Source organism: Molothrus ater, chromosome 1 (assembly GCF_012460135.2).
Source record: "Molothrus ater isolate BHLD 08-10-18 breed brown headed cowbird chromosome 1, BPBGC_Mater_1.1, whole genome shotgun sequence".
Lineage (NCBI taxonomy): Eukaryota > Metazoa > Chordata > Aves > Passeriformes > Icteridae > Molothrus > Molothrus ater.
Window position 1 is genome coordinate 19,325,439 of NC_050478.2, and position 14,814 is coordinate 19,340,252.

At 37.2% G+C, this 14,814-nt stretch overlaps 1 protein-coding gene across 2 annotated transcripts in view; it reads left to right on the forward strand.

The window, feature by feature from the left end:
* NEBL (nebulette) overlaps positions 1-14,814 on the forward strand; it is a 244,546-nt gene that overhangs the window by 63,177 nt on the left and 166,555 nt on the right. For both annotated transcript variants that reach the window (XM_036379158.2, XM_036379157.2), the window contains exon 3: positions 7,060-7,144. In XM_036379158.2, coding sequence (XP_036235051.1) covers positions 7,060-7,144 — 85 coding nt within the window. The remainder of the gene's footprint in view (positions 1-7,059; positions 7,145-14,814) is intronic.

The window sequence follows — 14,814 nt, forward strand, 5'->3', positions numbered from 1 at the left end:
CTCCACTGAAAATTCTAGCAGTTCTACTTTTGAAGTACATGATGATTGGATTTTACTCTTTTTGATCTTTTTGCTGAATCTGGATGCTACTAGGCTGAGATCTGTATGATAACAATTCTTAGTATTATATGATAAGATATGAACTGTGTCCTCCTCCTGCTGTATTTTTTCAAATCTTTAAAATTTAAATGGTTTGACCTGAATTTCTCAAGAAGCAAGACTTGCCTGTCTCCTTAAAAATATATCTTTCTATGTATAATAAATATCAAATTGCAAAAGAGAGAGAAAAGAAAAATGTAAGAAATGGGGGAAAAGCTAAGATCACCTGAGAGCTGGGGTATTTTTTAATTCTGAGAGAGCTGTTGGGAGGAAGCAGGAAGACAGCACTCCTTGGTGGTTAGAGCATGGGCACAGCTGCCTGTGTGACACTGCTGGTGTTGGCCTAGAGGCACTTGGCCTTCTTCACCAAGCTGGCTCTAAGCAGTTTTCAGGGGAGCTACTTAAAATATTCATATGGGAGCATTGCAAATTCAGACAACCCACGTATCTGAAAATGTATTTGGAATAGGCTTCCTGGTGATCTTGGTATTGTAAGTACAAAGTAATTTAATGTTGTGACCTCTATGCTTTTTCTCTAGAACTTAGCCAATACTGGCCACATGAGTAATGGCAATGCTTTTGGATATGTGCTGTAAGAAAGTTTGAAGTGGACAAGATTTTACTGTTTTCAAAAATTAACTGGACTTTTAAATTCTAAAATAAGCTACTGCAGGTTCCAGATCTTCTGTCTAGACCTGTTTTCCATAGCTGTCCCTTCTGCCAGTGATTAAAAGATGACTGTGCAGTCCAGTTCTCTGTTCTTTGGGGTTCCTCAATGTATGACATGATTTGCAGAGGTAACTGCTCCACTAGTTTGGTACAGTAGAATTTATGAGTGAAATTTCAAATGGTGAGAATCATGAAATTTGGAATTAGAGTTGGCTACCCATTTCTTAAACTGTTTTATCTAAAATGTAAACATTTCTTGCCTTCTTGTTTTCAGTAAGTAGTTAATTTTTTCAGCCTCCAGCAGAGAACAGTAAGGTACTAACCTGAGTCTTGGGGTCAGATAGAGTCAAAATATTTAACGTGGTCCCTAGCTTTAGATTTTGAAGGCAGCTCCAGGTATGGGTCTCTGTAGTTGTGTATGAAGTGCCAGTCTGGTAGCACAGTGCATGGTGTGCAACATGTGCCTGGTTTTTTGGGATATGTGGACTTTCACTCACTCCAGGAGCAGAGATGTTATTGCTTACCCCAACAAGCAAGTGGAATATCCTTACTTTTTTTTAATGGATCTTATTGCTTGCTAACTCTCCTGCAAATCAATAGAAGCTCATTCCTCTAGGGGATTTTTCTCATAAAAAAGGAACTTGCATTTAGCTAGCATATGGGAGGAACTTTCTCCTTTACTTCAAGGAAGAAGTACAGATACAGAAATTAAATTTGAAAAGTTTCTTGCAGAACAGAGGCAAAGATTGAAAAATATTTTCCAAAGCAAACTAATTGCAGCCAGAGTTCTTCATACAGAGGGGTAGATTCAGGTAGCCAAAGAGAATGTAATCTTTGGATAATTTCTGGAGAATTGTGATGTAACTCTTCACTTCATTGCCCAAGTGCTGCCATACCAAAGCTGTATTATCCACTAGCTACATTATTCCTACTACAAAAGCCTTTATAATTGCATGCAAATAAGTGATCTTGCACAGAAAGCTCAAAACAAAAGAGAAAACCCAGAGAAATCCCTCCTGGAGCTTCTGAGCTGCAAGTGCAACTGAGCACGAATTTCAAATCAAGTAGTCAGCTGTGGGCAAGATCTCCCTCCTGCTGGTTCTTTCTCTGCTGTTTTGCATCTTACATCTGATGACACAGTTTCAAGGTAAGGAGGTTAAAGCAGTCCTATGTCTCTTCGATCTGCCAGTTTAAACACTCCCTAGCCAAGCACAATTTAATACCTTGTTACCTTTATCCTGGAAAAATTGTTTTGTCTGTGTCTTCTGTGTGAGACTTAATTGGAGACCTGTGTTTCTCCTCTCTGTTTTTGACATGATTTGTTGACATGGGCTCAGATTGCATTTACCAGATTGGGCCCTTGCAGGTCTGAGATGGAGCTTCCCTACCTGTTCATCATTTGTGAGCTTGGGTTCCATCCAGGCTGCTAGATTATTATTCACTGTTTACTTTCAATTTTCGATTTTTGCATACGTTGTACTGAAGTGCTAGTTTTAAAAGCATGGCTAATTTTTATAGTTTTCTATAATTCTTTTAAGATTGGTTTAATTTTGTTATGTTGTCTTACAGGTTTATTTTGTTCAAATCTGCCTTACTGCAAGTGAAAATATTTTTTTTTAAACCTCCTTCTCTTTTAGAGTTTGCTTAAATTAGAAGAACAGTTATTTCAGACGAAACTTAGGAGAGAACAGATAGGCTAATGTGATAGCCTGTGATGGCAACTGGTATTATGAAAAGATATGATGGAGCTGACCTTCTGCTTAGGAGATTAATTTTGGTTTGTATATTTTCTACCTGTTCTCTGGTTAAGAAATATCACAAATTTAATGTTGTAGGCAAATACAGAACAGATATTTTAAGGGGAGACATAACTCCATAGAAATCTAGTAACTCTGACATGGTTAGAATTCTGTAACTGAACAGTAACAGTTAATTAATTTACAGTTAGAAAAGACACACACAAATCTCTTAATCATTTGTAAATGTTGGTTAAGTCAGAGTGAGGTATGAGGAAGGTAATTCCAGTAGATGCTTGAATTTATCTCAATCTTTGAATCTGACCTTTTACAGAAGAGACAAAGCTGAATCTTCATCCCATTCTCTCTCAGAATATTTTTCTTTCCTTTTGTTGAGAGCATGGAAAAGCTGATGAAAACTTTACAACTAAAAAAGTATTCAGGAAAATTTCTGTGTTTAGTCATTGGAAAAGCTAGGTAACTTTCAGGTGCTTTCCTGAGCTCTCAGAGGATTTACTGATCCTGTTTTCAAATATCAAAGAAGGAGTTTCCTCATAAGCAGCAAGAGACTGAGTTGTGGTGTGCTTTATTCATCAAGCTGTGCAGCTGAGGCAGGCAGTACAGTAACCTGCAGCAGAGACACTCTACTGTGTATCCTGATTTGTTCTGGAACTTCTTGTATAGATCTTTATACAGGATTAATCCTAATAGCATTAGTGTGGTAAGACATATTGCTAAGTAGACTTAGACAACTAACAAAGACTTAAAACAAACAAAAAAAATCCTTTGGACATTGCTATTAAATAGCTGACATGAGATCAACCTCCTCAACCAATTCCTGGCTCTTTCTCAGACATCACCTTGGACAAAAGGGAAGCTGAGCAACGGATTACCAGGGACCACTGTCAGCCTTGGGAATTAAGGGCTGTTGCCATCCAGTTACTTATACTTATTCAGAACATTTTAATGAAGTGTGGTATAGCCTTAAACTGGTAGTTAAAGAAGCAGATTATTGAATTTTAACACTTGTGTTTCAGCCTTCTATTTCAGACAAAAGTAACCAATGGTACAATGTATCTTTGATAGTTTTCACATAATTTAATATTTTAAATACTGGTAATTATCCTGAAGACATGGTATCAGTAAGCTTAAAACAAATGTGGAAAGCTGAAGATAGGATTTAAATTTAACACTAGTCTTTTTAATGCATTGGAGGCAAGAATTTCCATAAATTAGAAGGGATGTAGCTAAACCCATGTCTTTCTGGTTTGAAATACCATGTGAGTGGTTTCATAAATCAGCTGTGGTTAAAATGACAACCCATAGTAGAATGCACTGCTAATTTAATTTTGCTAAATGATTCTCATTTTAACCTCTGTAATACATTTTGATAAATGGTTTACATTTTGATAAATGGTTTAGATGATCAGTTTAAAGACCAATTTAAATTTCAGCAGTTTTGTTCACTTGTCATGTGTATTGTTTTCTTCCATAGTCAAGTGTAAATGCTTTTCATTGATAAAATCAGTTTACATAGTATTTTCAAGCATTTTAAAGCACTGCTTCTTCTAGACTGAACATACCTTTTTTACTTGAAGTATGGAGCTAGTGCTTCTGAAATAAATAGTGATCTTAGATGCATTGGTTCTGAAGTGGTTTGCTTGGAATGTTGAAATATCCCTGAGCTTCTGAATACTAGTTTTGGAAGAAAGCATTTTTTTTGCAAATGATCAGAAGTAAGAGCTGGTGAATGGTAGGGACAGGGTGTATGTTTTTATCTCCAGAAAAGAGATGTTTAATTTGGGAGCCTGGGTTTGCAGTTCTCTGCTGCTGTTGCTAACAGGCTCCCTGGGGGCTGTGGCTCAGACACTTGCCTCAGTGTTGTCCACGCAATTCCCAAGGGGACCAGGCCAAAAACCCAAAAACCCTGTCTGAGCTGGCTGCACTCTGTGTTCTCCATGTTAAAAAGGATGAATACATGTGATTACTGTGATTATACTACCAGAATCGTGATATGTAACCATGGTGTAAAGCAGTGCAATGAAAGTTTATGCTCTCAGCATTCAGCATGTGCATAATGTAATATTTTAATTGCATGTATGGCAGATTATATTTTTTTAGGGATAGGGATTTTGTCATCTACAGGAGCTATCCATGGATATCTCATGGCTGCTATGTGGAAGGGCTGCTATGCACTGAGATGTGAATTGTACACCATTGCTACAATCTTCCTTGGGCATCAGCAAGCCCTGGCTGTGAGGTGGCTTGTTGCCTTCCCCATCTGCTCATTGCTGCTTTCCAAAAAGGGCTTATGACCCTCCTTGTGGCCAGTCTGGCATTTGTTTTTTTTGCCTCTATACAGAAGAATGAAGTGTGAGATAGAAAAAATGAAATAAAGAAAAAAAAAGAGAAGCCCTTCTGGAAATATCTTCCTTGTCCCAAGGTATTACACAATGCTGGCACCATCTGCCTCGTGCAGAGCCTGGTTCTCCTGCCTGTGTGTTGCTGGAGCTGGGGCTGAGCTGTTTTGCCCTAGGCTGGCTCTGAGGGTGGTGGTGGGGGAGCCCCTGGTTTGAAAAGGAGGGAAGGGGCGGCAGCAGATGCAGAACTCAGTGCTCTCTCTGGCCAGAGCTCCATCTTGGGTGGGACTTTGGGAGGACTTGGCTGTAACTCCAAATGAATATTCTGAAGGGTGTCATGCCTAGAAATTTTGCTTTCTAGTTTTCAGTGACATGAGCTCTCTGAGACAAGTGGCTGACATAAACTTAGAGCAGCATGTTTGTCCATCTGCTAGTACCCAGTCTTGGATAGTTCTTACATTTCTGTGAGGAAAAGCTTGCTTTCATCAAGGTGCTTAATTTTTTGCTCTTTCTATACAGTTATTAGCCCTTGAGAGCCTGAAATCCCTAGGTTGTTCTGTATTTCTCCCCTGTTTTCCCTGTGTAATGACACCCTAAATGAAGTGATGTTCCACAGCCTCTTGGTGCAGGAGTCTACTCAATTGTGCTGTGCTGTAGAAGTCTGGCAATGCAAGATGTCATCTGATGAAGGAATCAGGCCTGGAGCAGTCAACTGTATGAAGTCCAGGCAGCATTTTTCATCAATTATTGATTTTGCATTTCTGAGGGGGAAACATTCAGCTTTTGGATAAAACCAGAAATCCTTCTTAATTTTTATGCTTGTTTCATTTTTTCAGATATATATTTTTTTTACTGAAACCATACACTTCATGGAAATAGAACTTGTATAGAGAAAACTTACTTACAAAATACAATTTGGAAAGAAAATATGTATCATGTTTAGACAGAACAGAAATTTTATGATGGAATCATAGAACAGCATACAGCTAGCTGCTGAAAGAACACTCTAGAGATGGCCTGGAGTTTGAACATGGAAATATTTAATACTGTATATCCTCTGATACGCAGTATTAAACTTCAGACACTTACTGCTTACTCTGTGGAACTTGTATGGCAGTTGTTATTGTGTTTGTAACACTGTGCCTGTTGTTTTGTACTCTGAAATGTTGGAGGCACAAATGGGGGAGCTGGCAGACATGGGAAGCTGTGAATGGTAACTGAAGATGTGAGTGCCTCACATGATAGTAACGTGAACATTTTAGTTTCAGACTGAAGATGATGGAAAGTAATTAGTAAGAATTGGTTTCCTCACAGTGTTTCTGGCTCATAATATTATTTTGGGATGTGCTGTTTCATTTTGTTATTTGCTTCTTTTTGTGGCCTTTCCTATTAGAGAACTTCTTGTTTGACTGCAAAATTACAGGATAAATCCATGAAAATTAATAAATAGTAGTTCTGTAAATGAGGAGGCTTTGACTGCTACAGTTCACAGAATCACAAAATGATTAGAACTGGGAGAGATCACCAAAGGCCCTCTAGTCCAACCTTGCTGCTGAAGCAGGCTCCCATAGAGCATGTTACCATAAAATGCCAAAGCAAATAGTAGGAACATATTGTAAAGGTGTAAAATTTCAAATGGAAAGAGAGATGCCTGATGCATTGCAGTTCTGAGACACCACAGCCTTTGGTACTGGATATTAAAGTACTGTATTGACGTATTTACTGTTAAAGCACTTGACTTTCCCCTCCCCAGAAAGTACCTGCCTTGGTCATTCTGGTTCCTACACTAAAGGATTAAAGACCCTGTGGTACTCCAGCTGTGCTCTCTTATGTAGCATTGGTTTCTGTAAAACAATTTCATTTTAAGGGCTTTTAGTTTAGTCTTTGTCCAGCACATGGCTATACCAAGACAATGCAGTTAAACATAGTTTTGATCACTCTATTGAAAGCAAATTTTTGCTGATTGATCTCTGAAGCCAGTGGGCAGGATGAATGGGTGGGATTTAGACTCATTGCAGGAACTCCTTTATGTTGTTTCTGTAAGGCACGTCTGACACAATATTGTAAAGTACTTTTAATTCATAGCAAACTTTGAAAGGATTCTGTAGCACTGTAGGAAAGAGTCCTGGGATGCATTTGGCTTTCTAGCATGTGCAAATATTTATTGTTTGGCTTTGTACTTCTTTTTCTTCTAGACATTACCCAAAGCAGTCCTTCACTACAGTGGCTGATACACCAGAAAATCTTCGCCTGAAGCAACAAAGTGAATTGCAAAGTCAGGTAAATAAAAAATTCTTTTGTCTTGTTAATATTAGATGGTCAGTCTTCTTCTTTATAGTTTTTCAAAGTAGTAGTAGTATTTCTGTGTACATACATAATAGCACTGCAGTGTAATTATAAAAAATTTGTCAGTTGGTATAATACCGCAAAACTCAAGGTTTTATTTTTGTTCTTGCTTATACTAATTACCATGCAATTTTAAGTCCATTGACATCACTGGAATCCTTCATTTTCATCAGTACATGAAGCATCTAAATAGTTTTTATGTTAGAAGTGATACAGCTTAGCTCAAAGGGTTCATTTTCCTTTGACAAATTACCGTTGTTAGCTTGCATTAAACTTAAAATAATGTGAGATTAACAAACAATGAATTTGTCATTAGCAGATATTTAGCAGATATTTAGAAGCCTTTAATATTTATCAAAAATGAAGTGACTGAATAATCTTGAAGAGTTTACTGATCTCTTATGGCCTCTGTCAATTAATTTATGAGGCAGTCTGTAAGCTAGTCGCTGGCTATCCACCATAATATAAAGTTATGATTGATATTAATTCATGTATATCTGAAAAGCCCTCCTCTCCCCCACTCTCCAGTGTCAGTTTATACTATTTTAAATTATGTAATGCTGGCAGTTGTCCTGTGTAAGACAGTTGATAATATTTGATTGCATTTTATTTTATGAAAATTCTGTTGTTTTTTAATCTGCGGTATTTTAGTTGTGATCTCTCGTTATAAATTCATAGCTATCATTGTCATTGTCATAAAAAACTGTAGCAAAACCCAGATAGTAGACAACAAGACCTTTCTTTTTTGGAAGGTCTCTATAGGTTGGTGGGTAAAATTGAAGGAGTGCTAAATAGAAAAGTAGGACATATTTAGCATGGTGTACAATCTTAAAAGTTCTTTACTTTTTGCCATTATGGTTATTGATTATAAAACATAGAGAAATAACGTCATGCTGAAGTTCTGCCATCTAGAAAGAGGACAATTTGTGCACTCTGTCTCTTCTTGACTTGAGTGGATTTCAGATTAGAGTCTGGTTAATTTTATTGTAATTCAGTGGTTCTATGTACCAGAGTTACTGTTGTGTCACTAAGAGGAACTTAAACCCAGTACTTTTTACAGGTCTTTCAAAAAGAATATAAGTTCTCAGCCCACTGTTTTTTAGGGGTTTGACAGAAAATGTTGGGATTTAGTAGAATAATAAAATGTTACTGCATTTTACAGAGGATATAGGAGAAGTGGTTTTCCCTAACTTGTTTCAAACATGCCTCTGTAGCACTATGGAAGCATAAAGAAACTTTTTTTTTTTTATTCTTTATTTTGAAACTGAGAACTTAGCATTCTAGGATGCTGGGTAAGCAGTAGTAGCAAGAGACTTGGAGTTTGCCTATGAATAAAATTGCTGCAACTGTTCACAATGGACTGTAATAAAATGTTAGATAAGAATTTACTCAAAACTTAGAAATGGACAGAAACCCTTAATTTTTTCAGTGTGCCTTTTTTGCAATATTACTACTCAGCAGAAGACTTGCAGATCTGAATTATAAGAGCAAAAAATTGCCTACTTGGAGGAAAGCCATAATGGTTTTGATCATCATTTGCTTCCTGGCTGTTGACTTACATCTAGACTGTGCTAAGTAGCCTAACCTGTGAATCATTTCAGTGCTGGCATAAAGATTCCAGGTACTTTTTCCTTATCCAATTTAGATCTTGTCCTAAAATATGACTGTAAATTCTGAATACTTTCTGTAGTACTTTGAAGAGTATAAGGACATGCCTTGAGAGGAACTGCTATCCTCAATCAGCCCTATCCTGTCTTTTCAGGAAAAGTTAAGACTCCCACTCAAAAGAAAATACATGGGATATAATTTGGCATTGTTCAGGTCTCATTCTATTTCAGTCCTGTGCAGTAGAAAAAAATGAGTGCATGGTTCAAGAAAAGCCTTTCATATGAAACCAAACTTGGCTGAATAGCACCACATTATTACTCCCTTCCAGTATTCATCAGAGCTGCTTGAGCCTCCTGCCAATGCATTTGACAATTTGGGACTGAGCAAATTCCTTGTTAGGCAATGTAAAACTTATGTTGACTACTGAATAAGGAGAATTGCTTTTCTAAAGTAATAGCTGTTTCTAAGTAAACTTCTTTAATGCTTTTAGTTCTGAAGAGGCACAACCCTGTGTTTAACTGCAGGACTCCCAAGTATTTTTCAAAATCTGTAGCTTTAGAACTACTCTCTATTTTGCTCTGCACAACATGACAAATTGGTAAGAACACCATTAAATATTGTGTAAGCTAAAATACATGTTTTTGTAAATCTGTTGTTTTTATTTTCATTTGAGCAGCAATTGACAGTGTTTTAAGTTGCAGTGCTGGGTCCTTGGTCAAGAATCCATTAAGGTCAGCATTAGGTGCCAGGGTGTCATGTTGACATAACACGACAAGAACAAAACTAACAAAACAAAATACTGTTTTCTGGTGGAGTCAATAGAAAATGGATAGCTCTTTGGAACAGTTGAAAAATTACATTGTTAAGAAGTCAAAGGACAGCATTTAAAACTTTTCAGAGAATTCTGTTCCTCTATTTTATATAATATCAGAGCTTTTCCCCCCTTTAGGATTTTGCTTCCATGGGCTTTCATTCAGCTCTGTAGTTGGAAGGAGATAAAAATGCATTTTGGAGAGGCTGTGTTTGTTTTCCATTCTGGAGAACTCCAGTATGCCTTCTGACAGGAGAAAAATGAGTTTGGAGGTCTTTCATCCTCTAAGTAAAGAGTAGAGACAGAGATCCAGTGTCTCAAACAAGATTTTTCTTTATGCCTCTCTGATGAAAAATCCCTGTCTTTTTAGTGAATTAGTGCATTCTCTTGCTCCATAGTATGCAATGGATACTTTCCACATGCCTCTCTTAAATAAACTCAACTACATAAGTTACTGATATGGGCATCTCAGCTTTGTTTACTTGGGAATTTCCTTCATGTACCTTACTACTGATCTCTCTAACTTTATAACAGTGTAAATTGCTCCATGGCCTTTAGTCCTCATCTGTGACAATGCTGTGTACATCAAAAGCTGCCACTCCCATTGAACTTGCAAAAAGAAACAGAGATCATCTGCAGCAGTTCTTGGCAGGAAAAATATCAAAGTGTCAGATCAAAGAGAGGGCTGATGTTTAAGGTGTGTTCTACTCCAGCATTTTCTGAGGAAATGTACTTTCCAGTAACTCATAGGGAATTTGATACAAAATCATGGGTCTTGTCCTACTTTCTTCTTGTCCTGGCTTGTGGTGATGCACCCTGAGGCTGCTGTCCTTGGAAACTCCAAGTGCTTCTTGAGGATTTATTGTATTTCCCTTATAGGAACTTGGATAATTGAAAGAGTATCTGTGTTTCTTTAGGAAGAAACATACTTGCAGTTTTTCTTCTCACTAAATATGAACTCTTCATATTCAGTGATTTGTCTCTGTCCTGTCCTTCCTCAGGTTCCTCTCAACCATTTATCTCATCTTCTTGCCTTTTTCTCTTTCTTCTCTGTTTCAAAAATGTTAGCAAACTTCCAGGCAGATTATTTTTATTAGCTTGATTTGTTAAAAAAGCCTTTTCAGTTTATATGCACCTCTTTTATGAAGTCTTTGGAATGAACTGCCACAGTGAATGCCATAGGAGAATGGACTGCTGTATGGATTACTAAAGCAGACATTGGATGGATTTCCTGGGGTACCCTGAGTGAGCTCATTGGAGAAGTCATGGAGAAAGCAGATTTTGGAGCTAGAGACAGAGGTAAAAATATGCTCTTTCAGAAAAGGAGGAAGGAATATGGTTTTCCTCAGAAAACGAGGAAGCAGTATGATATGGCAAGCAGAGAGACTTTCTTATACCTTTATGGGTGATTTTGTAAGAAGATCCTGGAACATATTTTAAATATGGGACTTTTCCAGATGGCCATCAGGAGCTGATTATTTATATATTCCTCTGGTTATCTGAGGATCTGAACCCAGTCCACCATATGTGTATGAGGAGAGGGATGACAGATCCAGGAGAGTGCAGGCTTCTCAGCCATCTTCTTGCTGTTATTTGTGAGTGACAAGGCCTGGAGATGTTGATTGGGTTGATCCAATAAAATAAACCCAAACTGCCTGCAGAAAGCTCTGCCCTGCTCCCCCTTCACAGTAGTATTTTGTAAATCATGCTCACCTACTAATACTGGTTTGTTCCTACTTTCCCTCTGAAGATTATTTAAATGGCTTTTTTTATCTGTGTGAATCAAAGGCATGAAAATCATTCTTTATGTGAACAATACAAAGCTCCAGAGGAGAGCAGGAGGCAGAATGAATTTCACTTTTCTGGGAAAATGGTTGTCACCTCTTCTGATTTTTATCTTGCCAAGTATGTGAGGGATTTTGTCTGCATCCTGTCTGCAATGGACTGGCTCCTGTTCCTGTGACACCATGTATCTACACTGTTAAGGTTTCATTGTTTTTATTGTTTGGTTGGTTTTTTCCCCCTTGCATTTACTTAGGCTGGAAGATTCAGAATATGACTGTACTGCTTCCACTCCTCTCTTCTCCTGTCTGCTGCTCTTTGCTGTCACAGATGCTGAACCAGCATGGGGAGATAAGCATGTTGTAACTCTGTAGTTGGGAGACACCAGAACATGAGGCAAAGACACCAAACAGGGTGTAGTAGTGATAGATAAACAGGTTGTACAGCAGAGGGGGAGTTTCTCTGTGGAATACATTTTTGCATTATTGACACATTTGTAGCACCTTTAAATTCTTTGATTTCATATCTGAAAATAGAAATCTTCTATCGGGACATAAGATATGGGTATGGGCTACTTTCTGAAGCAGAAGAGTTGTTTGCCTTAGCTTTAAGTTTTTAATACTGAAGTATTAAATCTGATTCCTGGTACTGACTGCATATCCTCATTAAAAAAAAATTAATCTAATATAATTAGCCTATATTATTATACAGAATTTTATACTGACTTCCAGCGGTAATGTACTGATCAGTGTAGGAAGTAGTATTAATTGTGTAAAGGAGTTTACGTAATAGGGTATTTTTTGTTTGTTTGTTTTGTTTTACTTGTTTATAAAAATAATGATTTTTCTTATGATATTGGCTGTTCTTTCCCCTGTTTTGTTTTTGGGTCGCATCACACCTTGATAACAAGTAAGTTAAGCTTGTGTAGATAAAAGCAGTAAATTCTTTTTCTTTTTTCTAAACCTATGTTATCATGTGTATCTGTCTATCTGTTATTTTGAGTACCTTAGCAAAACAAGTGCTTCAGACTACTCTTTTTGTACTTACTCATTTCTCTGAAAAAAGATGTGCAAAGATAACAATGTAAGGAGCACATTACAAAGCAAAGATAAATACTTGCCCAACATTCAGAAGAAACTTTAGACAGACTTGCACGTGAGCATCTATAGAAAATGGTAACCTATCAGCTTTTCACTGTTGATTTGATGATACAAAAGTAAAAGTGTGACTTTATTTTTTTTTTTTGCATTAGTGCTTGCCTGTTGTTATTAAACACAGTGATGTGAAAATCTTGTGTAATTTAATAAGAGAAAACCAGAACAGAACTGCATTTAAGGAAGCGCAATAGTATCTGCGCAATGCAGAGTCTTGGAAGCAAGCAGCACAAACTTCCTGCTAGCTAAAAGGTTAGGAAATCTATAAAGTACACAGTCACAGGAGAAAAATTGCATCTTCCACTGCTAAGACTCAGAAGAAGCAAAATATTTTAATATAGTTAGATTAATTTTTCTAATATATGCTAATGCAAAAAAAAAAAGCCCATAGTAAATTTTTTTCACATGAGCATTTCAGATGTACATAACATTTAACTGTAAAAAGTGAAGGGGTAATCCATGTCCATGAAATAGACAGTAATATAGTACAAAAAATAGTAATTTTTGTGGTAGGATGAGGGCAGAGTGGTCATGATTTATTGATAATAATTGTGGGCAAACTCATTTTTGTAGACTTTCTTATGATATTGAATCAATGGCCAAGTAGGACATCCTTAACAGAAGATCTTAGGATCAGTAAAATCAAAAAAAGATTCCCACTACTTTTACTTGTACAGTCAGAAGTAATAGAAAGGGAACAAAAGATAGCCACAGGATTCATAGCTGTTACTTGTGAATTGAGTTGTGGAATTCTTAACTGCATCAGCACTACTATAACTAATATAACATTTAGAGGAGCAAATAAATTGAGATATCAGAATTTCTACTATTTAAATATTAAAAAATATTAAAATCTTAAAAAATTGTCCTTTTTGGTCTAGATGAGGAGGAATGGAAAATGTGTATGTTCTTTTTCATGTCAAGTTTCTCTACAGATTCTCTTGAGGTTCTTTCTGGTTTTTATTTTTGGAACTAGATTTTTAATTTCCATTGCTTGCAGCTGTGTTGCAGGTAATTGGATGCTGTGATTCTTTTTAGTTATGTTTTTGTTGGATTACTGCACAGAATTTCAACTCACATGAAGGAAAAATGTGTTCAGTTTTAAAGTATTTAAAATAAAGACTGAGAACAGAACAATTGTCATAATAAATGGGGCATCCAGGGATTGCAATCAGATGCTGAGGACATACCTGTACTGTAGAATACAAGAGTATCAGGAAGTTCCTGATCCCAAAGATGAATAGAGTGTACTGGTTTATGTCCACACTGTGCATGGCTTTTTCCCCTATAATAAATGTTTTTTCTTTTTTTCCATTTCATAGTCTTTAAGATGGTGTCTAAGAAGCCCATCAGAGTGGCATTTGAGAAGCATGAAACTGAGCATGCGTGAAATGTGATTGTAATCGGGAGTTTGTGGGGTCAGTGTCCTCTGGGTTGTGTGCAGTGACTGGTCAGGTCAAGAGGAGCAAAACTGGTGCAGGTGTGTCCTTGCTGCCCTTCAGGAGTGTTCCCTCCTCTGAGGCAGACACTGAGCTGTGCCAGGTTGTGCCTTGGGAATAGCTGTGGAACACACCCAGCAGTGTCCGGTATCAAGGCTGTCAGTACTACGTTTGTCCCCTTGTCCCCTGTCCTGCTTAGCAGAGTGTTTGTACTGAGAAAGTCTGCCAAAGCCAGAAAATGAGATCACATCATTCTTTCTTTCCTTTCTAGGTTTCAGATCTGCATATTTAGGCTGCCACATTGAGTCAAAGGGGGGGTCTATGTAGTCCTGCTTCCTGTTGCTGACACTGCAGTTTTTTCACAAAAACTGGCAGTACTTGTGATCAGCAAGAGGAAACTTATTTCAGTAGGTGACTGGTCTGATTTGTGTGGAGTATTGTTCATTTCATCATTAAAAGGAAAGACAGCTAAGAAGCATGCCTTTACTTACGCACTCTGGGATATCAAAAATGAAATTTTCAGGAATATGGATTTAGTCAGTGTACTGTATTAGGAGAACTTGTTTTACTTTCTTGATGTTGCTAATGTCTTCCTCCAGAAAGTTATTAGTCTTTGCCTTACACTTCCATTTGTGTAACGGCTGGGATGAATTATCTTTTCCTCCACCCCCCATCAAATTTTAGTGGCTGGCATATTTAATAATTTGAAAGTGGCATATGATTATTTTTGTTAATACACTTTCATCCAGAGCAACAACCCAACTTTTTTCCAGTGTGAGATTATAAGACTGAATTGTACATCAAAGCATT